The sequence below is a fragment of the Chenopodium quinoa genome, unplaced genomic scaffold, assembly GCF_001683475.1.
Source record: "Chenopodium quinoa cultivar QQ74 unplaced genomic scaffold, ASM168347v1, whole genome shotgun sequence".
Classification (NCBI taxonomy): Eukaryota; Viridiplantae; Streptophyta; class Magnoliopsida; order Caryophyllales; family Amaranthaceae; genus Chenopodium; species Chenopodium quinoa.
In genome coordinates this window covers 3,272,036-3,285,052 of record NW_018745617.1, presented here as the reverse complement: position 1 = coordinate 3,285,052, position 13,017 = coordinate 3,272,036, and the positions used below count along the sequence as shown (strand labels likewise).

General features: G+C 35.4%; 1 protein-coding gene and 1 long non-coding RNA gene across 2 annotated transcripts; both read right to left on the bottom strand.

The window, feature by feature from the left end:
- Window positions 1-3,715: 3,715 nt before the first annotated feature.
- Window positions 3,716-5,977, bottom strand: LOC110716638. The gene is made up of 3 exons (XM_021895286.1): window positions 5,781-5,977; window positions 4,476-4,785; window positions 3,716-4,379 (listed from the first exon to the last, which is right to left on the bottom strand). The coding sequence occupies exons 2-3, from the start codon at window positions 4,767-4,769 to the stop codon at window positions 3,906-3,908; spliced, it is 768 nt and encodes a 255-aa protein (XP_021750978.1). The 5' UTR covers window positions 4,770-4,785; window positions 5,781-5,977; the 3' UTR covers window positions 3,716-3,905.
- Window positions 5,978-11,371: 5,394 nt separating this feature from the next.
- Window positions 11,372-12,026, bottom strand: LOC110716724. The gene is made up of 3 exons (XR_002510577.1): window positions 11,797-12,026; window positions 11,537-11,660; window positions 11,372-11,445 (listed from the first exon to the last, which is right to left on the bottom strand). It is a non-coding gene; the product is annotated as an uncharacterized LOC110716724 (long non-coding RNA).
- Window positions 12,027-13,017: the final 991 nt, after the last annotated feature.

Genomic DNA, 13,017 nt, shown 5'->3' with positions numbered 1-13,017 from the left:
AGGTTTTCCGATTTTTTTTTTAGTGACGCATTCGTTGCGAATTCATTGTATGTTCGAGTTTTTTTTTTCGTTCTTCCATTGCGTCCGAATCCTTGACTCGGATAAATAAATAATAAATAAAAGTCATTGTGATTTTTTATTTATTTTTAAGGCTGAAATAAATATGCTATTACTATTGAAATAAATGTGACTACAATTATTGGCATCATATGCCTTATTTTAAATAAAAATTATAACTCATAAAAAGCAAAGCACTATTGATCTAATCTCTCTTCACTTTAGGAACATCCTTCTCTTGGTCAATTAGGTCGGCCTTCACCATTAATGTGTCTTTCGTAGCCCGAACCGTCACACCCCTAGTCGAACTTTCACCCCTTTCACCTTTCTTGAAATTCTTCGGTTGTTTCTCCTTATAGACCATCTTTTCTTTACCTAAAGATGTCTCCCCAAAACCAAACCCGAAGATGAACAACCTTTCACCGCCACTATTGGTCGGGTTCAGTATTTAATCCCGAGAGTGCTTAAAAAATCGTATTTGATTAAATTCATATTTTTGAACAGTTCATGGATTAGTCTTGATGTTTGGTAAAAGCATAGTTTTTATTTCAGCCCAAACTTATTATTTAATTTTAGCCCAAACCCTTTTATTTTTTTTTTGGCCCAAATCTTTTGTTTATTTTTATTATTTTCTTATTTTAGCCCAAATAATAATAAGTCAGAAAAGGCCCGAAATTATCAATCGACACTTAAAATGCGGAATGAAATTAAGGTTAAAAAATGTATTTAGACAGAAAAGTGGGCTGGAAATTCCCGCGCCACGGTAGACAACCACCGTGTCACGGGAATCCTTCCCTTCAGACGGTGTGATTTCCCATGACACGGGAAGTCTGCTGTGACACGGGACATTCCGTGTCTTTTCCGCGTAAACCCTTAACGCGTTTTCTTTCCCGCTTTCTGAAAATTTCCCGCGTCACACTAAAAATGTACCATGTCACGGGAAAGTTTGTCGTCTGACGGTGGGACTTCTCGTGTCACGGTACAGTTTGTCGTGTCACGGGATACTTTTTTAGGGTTTTTATCATTTTAGGGTTCTGTGTGCTCCCTCAGCACATTTTCCCTATAAATACCCCCTCATTTCTTATGTACGGGGCATCAATTAATTCTCTGGTTATTTTTCTTTCTTCTATGCTTTAGCCTAAACACTAGCCTACCCTTTTTCACTTCAAAATTCCTTCTTCAAGTGCTCAAAGGAGTCCATACTTTACTCGTGGTTCTGTCCTTAAGCCAAGGCGTGAAAGGTAGAACTGTTTGAGGGTTTGGCCCCAAATCAACTCTACTTTATTTAATTTAGTTTAATTATTGTTTTGTTATTTCCTTGAAGTTACTAACTCGTTTATTATTTTGTAGTTGCAAACAAATAGAATCAAAGTAAGAATCATGTTCCTTTTATTTCTATTATTTTTTTAACGATTTTATGTTATTGGAATTGTGATTAAATTGTTTCCAATATTAATGTTTGTTTTATTATATTTATTGATCACATATTGCATGTTTAAAGATAATATGTAATTGAAAATCACGCCTAATAAGATAATTTGGACAACCGGTTTAGGTTCCTTTTTAATCTTGTTATTAATTCAAGTGATCACAAATATTTTAGAATTATATGTTGCATTAATATTTAAACAATTTAGCATAATAGAATATCTTTGTTTGTATGCCTTTGAGATCGCAGGAATCACTTTTCACTATGAGAATCGAGTAGAGGACAATACGGGCGGATGTGACTCCATGACTCACTTCGTACCATCATCCCCGATCCTCCTTTCGTGGTTCCGAACCATATGGAGTTAGTATTCTCATGGATTATGAATGGGGTGTAACCTTTACGGGTCAATCGTTGTTGCCTTCGTTGTCCCTTATCGTGGTTGCCTTTTATGATCCGTGAACGGTTTACAAGTTCCTTAAAAACTTGTTGGCGACTCCCTACTTTATTTGTCCCTAATCGTATTATGTCAAATCCCACTTCCTATGAGTGCCAAGCATATTCACACATGCTTAGCCGAAGTTGTTCTTTGCACAAATTATGATGGCCTGTCAGCATCCTTTGTATCCATTGACTTCCCGTTTCCTCACTAACATGCAAAGGTATCCGTTCAACTTGGGACGTCAATCTCCTTAGTTGATGCAATGCTATACATGTCAAACTTTCTTCCACCAAATCATCATCCATTCTACATAACTACCAAAACATTTATTGCAAATTGCTTTAGACAAGCTTAAAAAAAACGAGGAATTCAAAAGAAATAACTTGGACTCATAATGGTAACAAAAGTTAATACAAACACTAGTAGAAAATAGTTAATGGCAAGCGGTTCAAACCCCCTAATGGAAAGCGGTTCTAAACCGCATGCCCTTAGGGGGCTTGCCATTGGTCTTTAAAATGGAAAGCGATTCAGAACTGCTTGCCATTTGTAGTGAAAGGACAGCGGTTTTGGCGCCAAACCACTGCTCATTATGGGTATTAAAAATAAAAATATTTTTTTTTTGGTTTTTTTCACTTAAATTGATACACATCAAAACATATGTAAAAACATTAATATTTTTATTAATTAATTGTTGTAATATTACAATTTCTGATTTTTAAGAAAAAAAAAATTAACAAAAAAATTGATAATACACAAAAACTTTTAACCACCACCACCCCACACCACCAGCCTCCACCCCACACCAACTGCCACCACCAACATGCCCGTACCCAGCCAAATCCCTAACCTACCCCTAACCTTGACCCACCCACCCGTATCCAGCCACCACACCACACCTCCACCCTCCGTAACCCACAACCCACCCAAACAAAACCCACAACCCACCAAAACCAGATCTCCGCATCTCCCCACACCTCACCCCTCCACCCTCCGTAACCCACAACCCATCCAAACAAAACCCACATCTCCACCCAAGCCGTAACCCACCCACTACCCCACACCTCCATCCTTTGTAACCAGTAACCCACCCATACAAAACCCACATCTCCACCCAAACTTTACCCCGCCCACCACCCCACACCTCACCCTCCGATCCGTAACCCACAACCCACCCAAACAAAACCCACATCTCCAACCAAACCAGATCCGCGGCCATGAAAACACTGATTTTGGCTTGAAATTATGGTTTTAAAGGTCAAATCCGACCAATCTAGAGTTTTCATGGTCGGATTGACATAAAAACTTGAAAACTCACACGGTTTGCACGAATTTGCTTGAAATTTACTCTAAAGTTGCTCGAAATTTCATTCAAAATTTTACTCGAAATTATACGGTTTTTGGTTCGTATTTGTTCGAAATTTTTGCGGGTTTTGGTCGAGGGTAGTGAGAAACTGAGAAATGGAGGGAATGAGATAGAGATCGAGAGAGGAGATTAAAATGAAGGGAGTGAGAAATGGAGGGAGGAGTGAGAACGAAAGAGATCGAGAGAAGAGAGTGAGGACTGAGAAAGAGAGGAGAGAGAGCAGGTGAAGTGAAAATGGAAAAAAAGAGGCTTGAGAATGACTTATAAAATGAGTAGTTTTTTTTTTTTAAGGCAAGCGGTTCACGGTACGAACCGCTTGCCATTTGGGGCTTTTGCAAGCGGTTCACATCAAAAGGCTTGCCACTTACAATTATGCAAGCAGTTCACCCCAAACCGCTTGCCATTTAATATTTTGGAAGTTGAATTGCATAACCGCTTGCCATTTAGGGCTTCCCATTAACTATTTTCTACTGTGAAACACACATAATAGAAATAATTTAGACGAAATCATCCAATCATATTACACCAACATAAGTTGTAACTGAAATCCATAATGAAAATCTAATCATAAACATAAAACTAACCATAAAGTCACACAATTTCAACTTAAAATACTAGTTGTCATACAATCCTTTCACAAGTAATGAAGTACACAAAGTGTTTGGCTTATACACTTCATCTTCAAGTTTACAATGCTTCCTCAAGAAATGAAGTCTCCCAACATCAGAACACAAAGAGGTAAAAAGATCGATGGCACCGGGAATACTACGAAAGCTATCGAGAATATCCACAACAAAGGCTTCCCCATACTTTGCAATAATCCCCATGGACTCCAAGATATTGAGAACTTCATCAAAAGGGTTTTTGGGTTTAGAGGATCGCTTTAATTGATCAAGACATGCATCAATATCCCAAGTGATGCGGGTTTCAATTTCATGAACATTATCAGGGTCCCAAGATGATTCAGCTTCAACACTGCCTTCAACACTCAATACTTCCTTTGCATAACCACTAATCAAAATCTTATCCCAATCTTCCTCATTCTCTAATGGAGTCTTAAGAAATGCTTTTGCTATGGATCTATATCGCTGAAAAACGATAACGTTTTAAAGAAATATATTAGTCGAAGGAAAAAATATGTCTATAGTAAACAAATTAAACAATAAGAATAGTTAACCAAATACCTTAACAAAGGCTTGCCATTTTTCAGATTCAACATCAACATCAGGGCAACCATTGCTCCATCCAATACCAGTCCAGTTCTTTAATTCATTCCAAGCTTTGTGTTTGTTTTTCATATTCGTGAACCAATTCATAATAGAAAGTGATGTAAAGTTCTTTCCAGTTCGGGTGTTTAAAGTTCTAGCAACAACATCCCAATCAGTTTTCCCACCAGCTAGGGAGAAGACATGGTCAGGCAGAATTCCCAAAAGTATGGTCACGACATCTGAAGTGAAAGATGCCCGTTGGGTACTCATTGCAAACTAGATATGGCTAAACAACATCCAAAGTGAAAGAATAGATGTTAAAGCACAAACTGCCTGACAACTCCAACGCTTCTAAAATAACTAACTTGCAATAAAATTAAGGGGATACTAATGTTTTATTAAAACAGATGTCATAAATGTAAGTTTAAGTACTTACAATTAATATTACTATACTACAATTAAAAATAGATAAACACATAAAATTAATATTACTATACTACTCCCTCCGTCCCTAAATTACATTCCTACGCCTCTCTATTGTGTGAGAAATAAATACTAAAAATAAGAATGTAATTTAGGGACGGAGGGAGTACATTATTACCTTATTATACAGATCAATGCATTGTGGGTACTATCAGTCACTCACTCTTATTACTATCTTTCACATTCAAACATACACACACCATTTTCTGATTTCCATTTCTCTTTCTCTCTCCTATAGTAATACTCTGTTTTTCTAATTCTAAATTATGGTGGGTCTTTCTTTAATTATTAAATTTTACTTTGTTGGTTAATGGTTTTATAAATATTGGATTAAATGCTTATTATTTGCTGAATTTAATCAGGTGGATCTCCGTTCAATTCCGACATGGTTGGATGCTCTGCTTCATCAGAAATTCTTTGAGCCATGTTAAAATATGATAATAGCATATTATAATAAGCTTGAGTAGCATATTGAATTTTTAGGCAGAATTACGATGGCAATACAATCACCAAATGCAAATAGTAATGGATCTATACTTATTTCGAGGCTACTATCTGACATTGGTAAAACATTCATAATTTTTTCATGGCTTCCATTAATATTCAAGAACAAAAAAACGAAATTGGGTATGGGTTTAGCAAAATTCGACAATTAAAGAAGGAAAAAACATCGAATTTAAAGCTAATTCAACAATTAAAATTCACCCACACAACAAAATTGGGGAAACGTTTCAAATCGCAACAAATTCAGACCAAAAAAACATAATTCGGCAAGGAAATTAAAGGATTAGATCAAACCTTGTTTAGCAAAACAATTCAGATATTCGCTCGAGAAATTTGAAAGAAACCTTGCTTGATAGTTGAGAGGAGGGAGGAGGGAGACCACCAGGAAAATTTTAGGTTACTCAAGCGTAAAATGTTTTTGAGAAATTTAGGGGAACGATTTTTTTTTATATGGGGAATGATTTTTTAATCACTACCTTTGTCCCTTTTTTTCACATTTATGTTTGTAATATTATACGGGTATTAAGAAATTAAAAATAAAATAAATAATAATAAAACAAAACACAATGGGAGGCCAATTGACTAGAATAGTAAATAAAAAAGACCTCTAGCGACAATTTGGTAAAAAAAAGCTAACAATATGCAATAATTTGGTAAAAATAATAAATTCCGACAACATTTAGACCAAAAAATCTATTTTTTCCCAACAAACTCTTTCAAATTCCTATTTTAATTTTTTTTGTGTTCTTAAATTAATTTTTTCCATTTAAAATTTTGAATATACATGTCATCCCTTTTTATTTCCAACCCCTTTTTAAAAAAAATTCGTTAATAAGGGGTATGAAACTTAAGTGAGAATTGATACTTAACCTTTTTTTTCTTCAAATTGTTATTTCCGTAAAAAAGGGTTGGTAAAATAACAAGAAAAACGAACTATATTAAGCATTCGCGAGTAATTTATCGGAAATTTTTGTATTTTTTGGGTTAATTGTCGCCTGAGATTATTTTATTTACCAAATTGTCGCTTAAGGTTATTTTTTTTTACCAAATTGTCGCCGGAGTAAGTTTTTTTACCAAATTGTCACTGAGGGTCTTTTTTATTTACCAAATTGGTCAATTGGCCCACAATGGGAAGTATAAAACATTGAATGATGTCTTTGAGTAAAACAAAAATATATTAATATTTAATGATGCCATGTCATCAATCCTTTGCAAAAAAAAATGATAATTTGGAATATTTGGAAAAAACAATACTTACTAAAAAGGAAAGGAGAAATGTAATTTTGAAACACCCTAAAAGGAAAGCAAGAATGTAAAAAAGGGACGGAGAGAGTATATTATAATTACACAGTCATTTAATGAGGTTTCTCCAAAACCTCAACCCTCAACTCTCATAAGTTTTGGTTTTTTTTCATTGAGTGTTAAATACCGCCAACAAAAATTATCGAAATCACCAACATTTTAAGCGAAATATCATTAATGCCCTTACTAGAATACTAAACCCAATCCCATCTTTCTCCTCTTTCTTTTTTCTCTCTCATCAACCACCCCCCAAGATCCCCAAACACAACCACCACCACCACCGCAACAGAGGCAACCGGCGTACCATGCGGCGGCGGTGTTCAGGAGGTGGCGGCGTGAGCACACGTCGGTGTTAGTGTCGGGTCGTTGACGACGACAGCATGGCTGGAAATCCGGGGAAGGAGGTAAGTTTACTGATTAGCTTGTTGTTTTGAATTTAAGTTTTTTTTTTTAAATCTCGGTGGCTGGTAATTGGCGCTGAAAACCGGTTGACCGCCACCGGTAACCGACAGTCAAAACCGATTGACCGCATTGGTCAATCGGTTTTTGACCTCCGGTTACTGGTGGTGGTCAATCGGTTTCGAGCGCCAATTATGGTCCATCAGCTTTAAAAAAAAAAAAAAAAAAAAAAAAAAAAAAAAAAAACTTATTCTAATTAATTGTTATTATTATTACATAATAATTATAATTAATTGTTATTATTATTAGATAATTATTATGATTAACTGTAATTATTATTGGCAGTCTGGTGTAGATGCTGGTGGTTGATGCGGTGGTTTTGGGTTGTAGTGGTCGACATGGTGGCATGGGTGGTACCGGTGGTGGTTGATGGGTTGTTTTAGAAGTGGTGGATGGAAATCATGAAATAAAGTTATAGACTGAAAATGGGGAATATTTTAGTAAGGGTAATGTTGTTCCATTGCTTGAAATGTTGGCGGTTTGATAAATTTTGTTGGCGGTATTTAGCAATCCACCTTTTTTGTTTTTTAATAATCTCCCATTAATTAAGTAACTTCCATCATTTTTTTTTGAATAACTTCCATCTTTCCTATTATTTTTTCTTTCTAAATATACATGTTACATGTATACCGTGCGCTAACACGGATACACTCTAGCTAGCAAAATAAAAATTTAGGGGTGTTATAAAATAAAGTGAAAATATGAGAGATGGAGAGAGAAATAATCTACTTATATTCCATATATATATATATATATATATATATATATATATATATATATATATATATATATATATATATATATAATACAATTGATATGGTTTGCTTGGAGAATAATAAACCCTAAAATCTAGAAAGTTGTGGAATGATATAAGGGTATAATGGGCATCCACAAATATATATTTCATAACAAGGGGAATGATTTTTTTTCTTAGAAACTGCAACATATGCGATTGACTACAGTAAAATATCGAAGAATGCTTTTTATTTATACTTCCTCCGTTTTTATTTTATTGCACCATTAGGACTTTTACACTATTCACTTAATGTTCTTTGACCATCATTTGTGATTTATCTATTAGGAAAAATATAATCATGAGGGATCTAGTTAGATTCGTATCGAAATCTTCTTTTCAAATATCAAATTTTGTATTTTTTACAAAAGTATAATAGAAGATATTAACAGCTAAAGTAATGCATTGGCAAGCGTGAAATCCCTCATAATGCAATAAAAATAGAACGTAGGAAGTACATATATTTAAAATATAATATTATAAAACTTAATAATTTAAAATACAATAATTTAAACTACAGAGTTATTTTTATTTTTTTAACACTTTTATATTTTCCATAATCCAATATAGATATTATCATTAATTTTCATAAACGTATTCATATATTTTTATGTATTTTAATTTTTCGAATCAGTTCACTTCAATTCAACTCCAATCATTTCAGTTCAATCCAGTTCAGTTTAGCTCCAATCAATTCAGTTCAGTTCAGTAAATATGAACAAGCCCTTAGTTTAAGAAATATTGCAAAATTAAATAATAAAAAATGATGTAACCTCTAAGGGGGCGTTTGGTTCAAACAATGGTATGGGTTTGGGATGAGGAATGAAACTTGCACTACAAGAAAACAGCAAAATTGCGACGGAAAAAGTTCGTCGTAACATATGTCAATTCCGTCGTAAAGTAGGGTTACGACGGAATTCTGTCGTAAATGGTCGTCGAAAAACCCTTTGTAGGAAAATGGCCATATTGCGACGGAATTTCCGTCGTAAACCTACTTTACAACGGAAATAATATCGTCGGACTTGAAATTGGCCTTTATTGAAGATCCGTCGCAAGCTTTCGACGGAAACATTTCCGTCGCAACTTTTAATTTACGACGGAATTTTCTGTCGTAATTTATAATTTACGACGGAATTTTCTGTCGTAATTTAAAATTTACGACGGAAAAAAGCCTCGCAAAATATAATTTACGACGGAAAATCAATCGCAAACTATATATTTACGACGGAATTTTCTGTCGTAATTTATAATTTGCGACGGAAAATTCTGTCGGAAATGTATATTTTGCGACGGAATTTTCTGTCGCAAAATATAATTTACGACGGACAATTCCGTCGCAAACCATATATTGCCGACAGAATTTTCCGTCGCAAATTATAAATTACGACAGAAAATTCCATCGTAAATATATAGTTTGCGACGGATTTTCCGTCGTAAATTAGAGAAATAGCATTTTCAAACCTGAATTTTTTCTGTAATTTTCTGCATTTTCAAACCTGAATTTTTTTAATGATAAATCGACAAAAAAAAAACTAAATATTGAGTCATGAAATTGTTGTTTTAAAAAAATTAATTACCGACCTACGTAATTATATATATGTACATATATATATAATAATTATGTCCTAGTACAAAAGATAGTCCACATTTTGGTATCTATACCAAACAAAAGCTAGGTTAGAGTGATTCTATGCTAGACTAAAGCTAAGCTACGCAATCGCCTGGAAACCCTGGCCTGCTCCACCACTACCCGGGTCATCCCTAGGGTCTCGATGCTGAGGATGAATGGTGGAACATGAGTCGTTGTTGGTGAGACGACTCATCATCTCATCCATACTTTCCTTGTGTCTCCTCTCCATTTCAGCCATTCGGGCTTCCATTTGAGTTTGGAGAGCTTGCACCCTGTGTTCCATCTGGTCTTGCATTTGAGAAATGACAGACGGCGTGTATTGCTGTGAAGAACGGGAACCTCGACCCATCTGTTTGCCATAGTGGAGCTCTGCACTTTGGCCAAGTCCCTTCACACGCCCCCTTCTTATTGCGCCCACCAACCGACTCCCAGTACAACTCATTGGGACACTTCTGAACCCCCTGACTCCTTGTTTCTTCGAGTTTCTTCTGGTAGGTCTCCTACAAAATATTGAAGATGATAAAAAATATTGTTAAAAAAACAACCAACAATATAAGGTAAGGTTTCTTTCTTTTAACATTCCAATATCACATACTTTTAGGTGCCTAAGGATAGAAATAAAGAGAAATAAGCACATAAGTCAATTTTCGACCCTTACTCATCCAAAATCATCCAAATTTGGCCTATATGGCTAAAACCATGCCTATTTTCTAAGTTTTCAAGCAAATGGACTCGTTCTTTCTTCTAACATTCCAATATCACATACTTTTAGGTGCCTAAGGATAAAAATTAAGAGAAATAACCACATATGTCAATTTTCGACCCTAACTCATCCAAAATCATCCTAATTTGGGCAATAAGGCTAAAACCATGCCTATTTTCTAAGTTTTCAAGCAAATGGACTCGCTCTTTCTTCTAACATTCCAATATCAATTGCTTTTAGGTGCCTAAGGATAGAAATTAAGAGAAATAAGAACATATGTCAATTTTCGACCCTAACTCATCCAAAATTATCCAAATTTGGCCTATATGGCTAAAACCATGCCTATTTTCTATGTTTTCAAGCAAATGGACTCGTTCTTTCTTCTAACATTCCAATATCACATACTTTTAAGTGCCTAAGGATATAAATTAAGAGAAATAAGCACATATGTCAATTTTCGACCCTAACTCATCCAAAATCATCCAAATAAGCATATAATGAATTCTACTTTGCTAATTTGCCATATATCAACTCATATAATAAGTGTTTACCGCAATCCTTTTTGCTTTGTTGTTGGCAGCCACTTGGCCTTTTCCAGGCACTTCCTTGATGTGTGTCTTCAAGAAAAGATCATGGGCATTTGGTAATTGGCCTTGGTTTTTTGCAGCCTTTATATATACATGCAGAAAATCAATGAAAACATGTTAGCCCACCAAAATTCATTAATAGACAAATGACTTAATTGTTACTGGACATATTGTAGGAACCTTACCATCCTTTTAGCATGTTGTACAGATGACATTGAACCTTGAAAGTGGGTCGGTTCAACAACATTTTCCATGGATCCGCCTCTTCGGTTCTTCTTGTTTTGTTCCGACCGCTTCTTATATTCTGGATCGGTGGCAACAATTTGCATCATGGCTTCGTGGACATCCTTATTAAGCCATCTTGGTCTGCGACCATTCAGCCTGTGTGTGATGTTGTAGAACATGTCACGCAGGCGATTTGCAAACTTTTCTTCGAAAGTGTCCTTCACTTGGTTGTTTAACTCAGGTGCCCACTTGAATTTTTTCTGCAAATCAAGAAAATGTCTTTATTACAAAATTCAACTCCATCAATATAATTTATAAAACATGTATTATGTTAGGTTAAAGTTATCATACGTTGAACAAGTTCCAAAAGTGCTCTCTCGAATCTTCATCAACCTCTCCATAATTCCTCCAAGGCTCAACATAGTAGCCGGTTAGCGAGTCGGAGAGCACATTCTTCACCGGGATATCATCAAACCTATAATAAAGGATAGACATTTATGTAAGTAGATAATAAAAAAAAAGTGAACAAAACATGGTTAAAGTAATACAAATTCACTTTATCAAAGTAAATACGAATTTAAGGACATTTCATTATACAAATACATACGCACCAAAGTGTGGAAGGGTCCAACTCTAGCAAGTCATTAGGATGCGGGTCCTGTAGCTCCTGTCCTGTTGCTCCTGTTGCCCTTGTACATGCCTAGGAATCTGTCTTCGATTAACGATTTCTTGAGAGGCCCGCAAATCATGTGCCTCCTCTTCCTCCATTGACTCATCCTCGTCAACACGTACAACCTGAGATTTCCCCTTAGTCTTTCTCCTCTTGGACGTTTCTCCTTTATTTCCTCTCCCATGATGACCACCTGAAAAAGTTATTAGTACCATGATCGCACATTGTAAATTCATAAATTAGATCCATAAGACATTAAAATAATAAAATGATACCAAAAATGTAATGCAATATTACAAGTCCGAGTAGTCATTAAAAACTAAACATTCGAAGACAATAGTTAAAGGAGTAACTACATATTCTCCTCTTCATTACTCTTATCACTACTACCACTATCATTATCACTATCATTATTACTATCACTAGTGTCATCTAAAAAAATACATCGATGTCCTTTTCTTCGTCACTGTCACTGGAGACAATGCTTTCTTCTTCTTCTTCATCGCTTGAGATAATAAAGCCATCGTCATCATCATCATCACTATCAAGTTCATAGTCTGGAATGTCATTTGGTGGACAAAGCGTTGCATGTACTTGTGGTGAAGGACCCTGCAAAAACTCTAAATCCACCGGAGCATCAATCACCGACCTTGCTTGAGTTCTAAATACATCCCACCATTGAACCTGATCACGTTTAAGGCTAGGGTAAGGTGCATAATACACTTGAGACACTTGGTAAGATTAGACAAATGGATCATACGTGGGATACTTCTTAGTATGATTTACTTCGACAAGCTTGTATTGTTCATGAATGTTCATTCCTTTACCATAATCCATCCAACTACAACTAAACAAAATAGTCTTGTACTCTTTTTCGGGACCGGTGTAGACAAGTTCAATTATGTCGTTTAAAATGCCAAAGTACTCTCCACCGTCCTCACTTGAGACATACACCCCGTAATTCATCGTAGATTTGTGTTTGCGATAGGACTGTGTGTGGAAATTACAGCCACCAACAAATATCTGGTTCCAAGTTTGAACACGCTTGAAAGGCCTCATAGACAATGCTCGCAACACATCGGAACTTGGTTTTTGTTCTCTCACCTATAACCGTTATGAATACAAATGTCACACTAATTGAAATGAAATATATTATATTATA

Excerpts from the sequence above, each read along its gene's own strand:
- LOC110716638 (XM_021895286.1), bottom strand. The coding sequence starts at position 4,769 with ATGAGTACCCAACGGGCATCTTTCACTTCAGATGTCGTGACCATACTT. Across the intron at positions 4,380-4,475 it reads AATGGCAAGCCTTTGTTAAG|CGATATAGATCCATAGCAAA; the intron begins GTATTTGGTTAA and ends ATCGTTTTTCAG.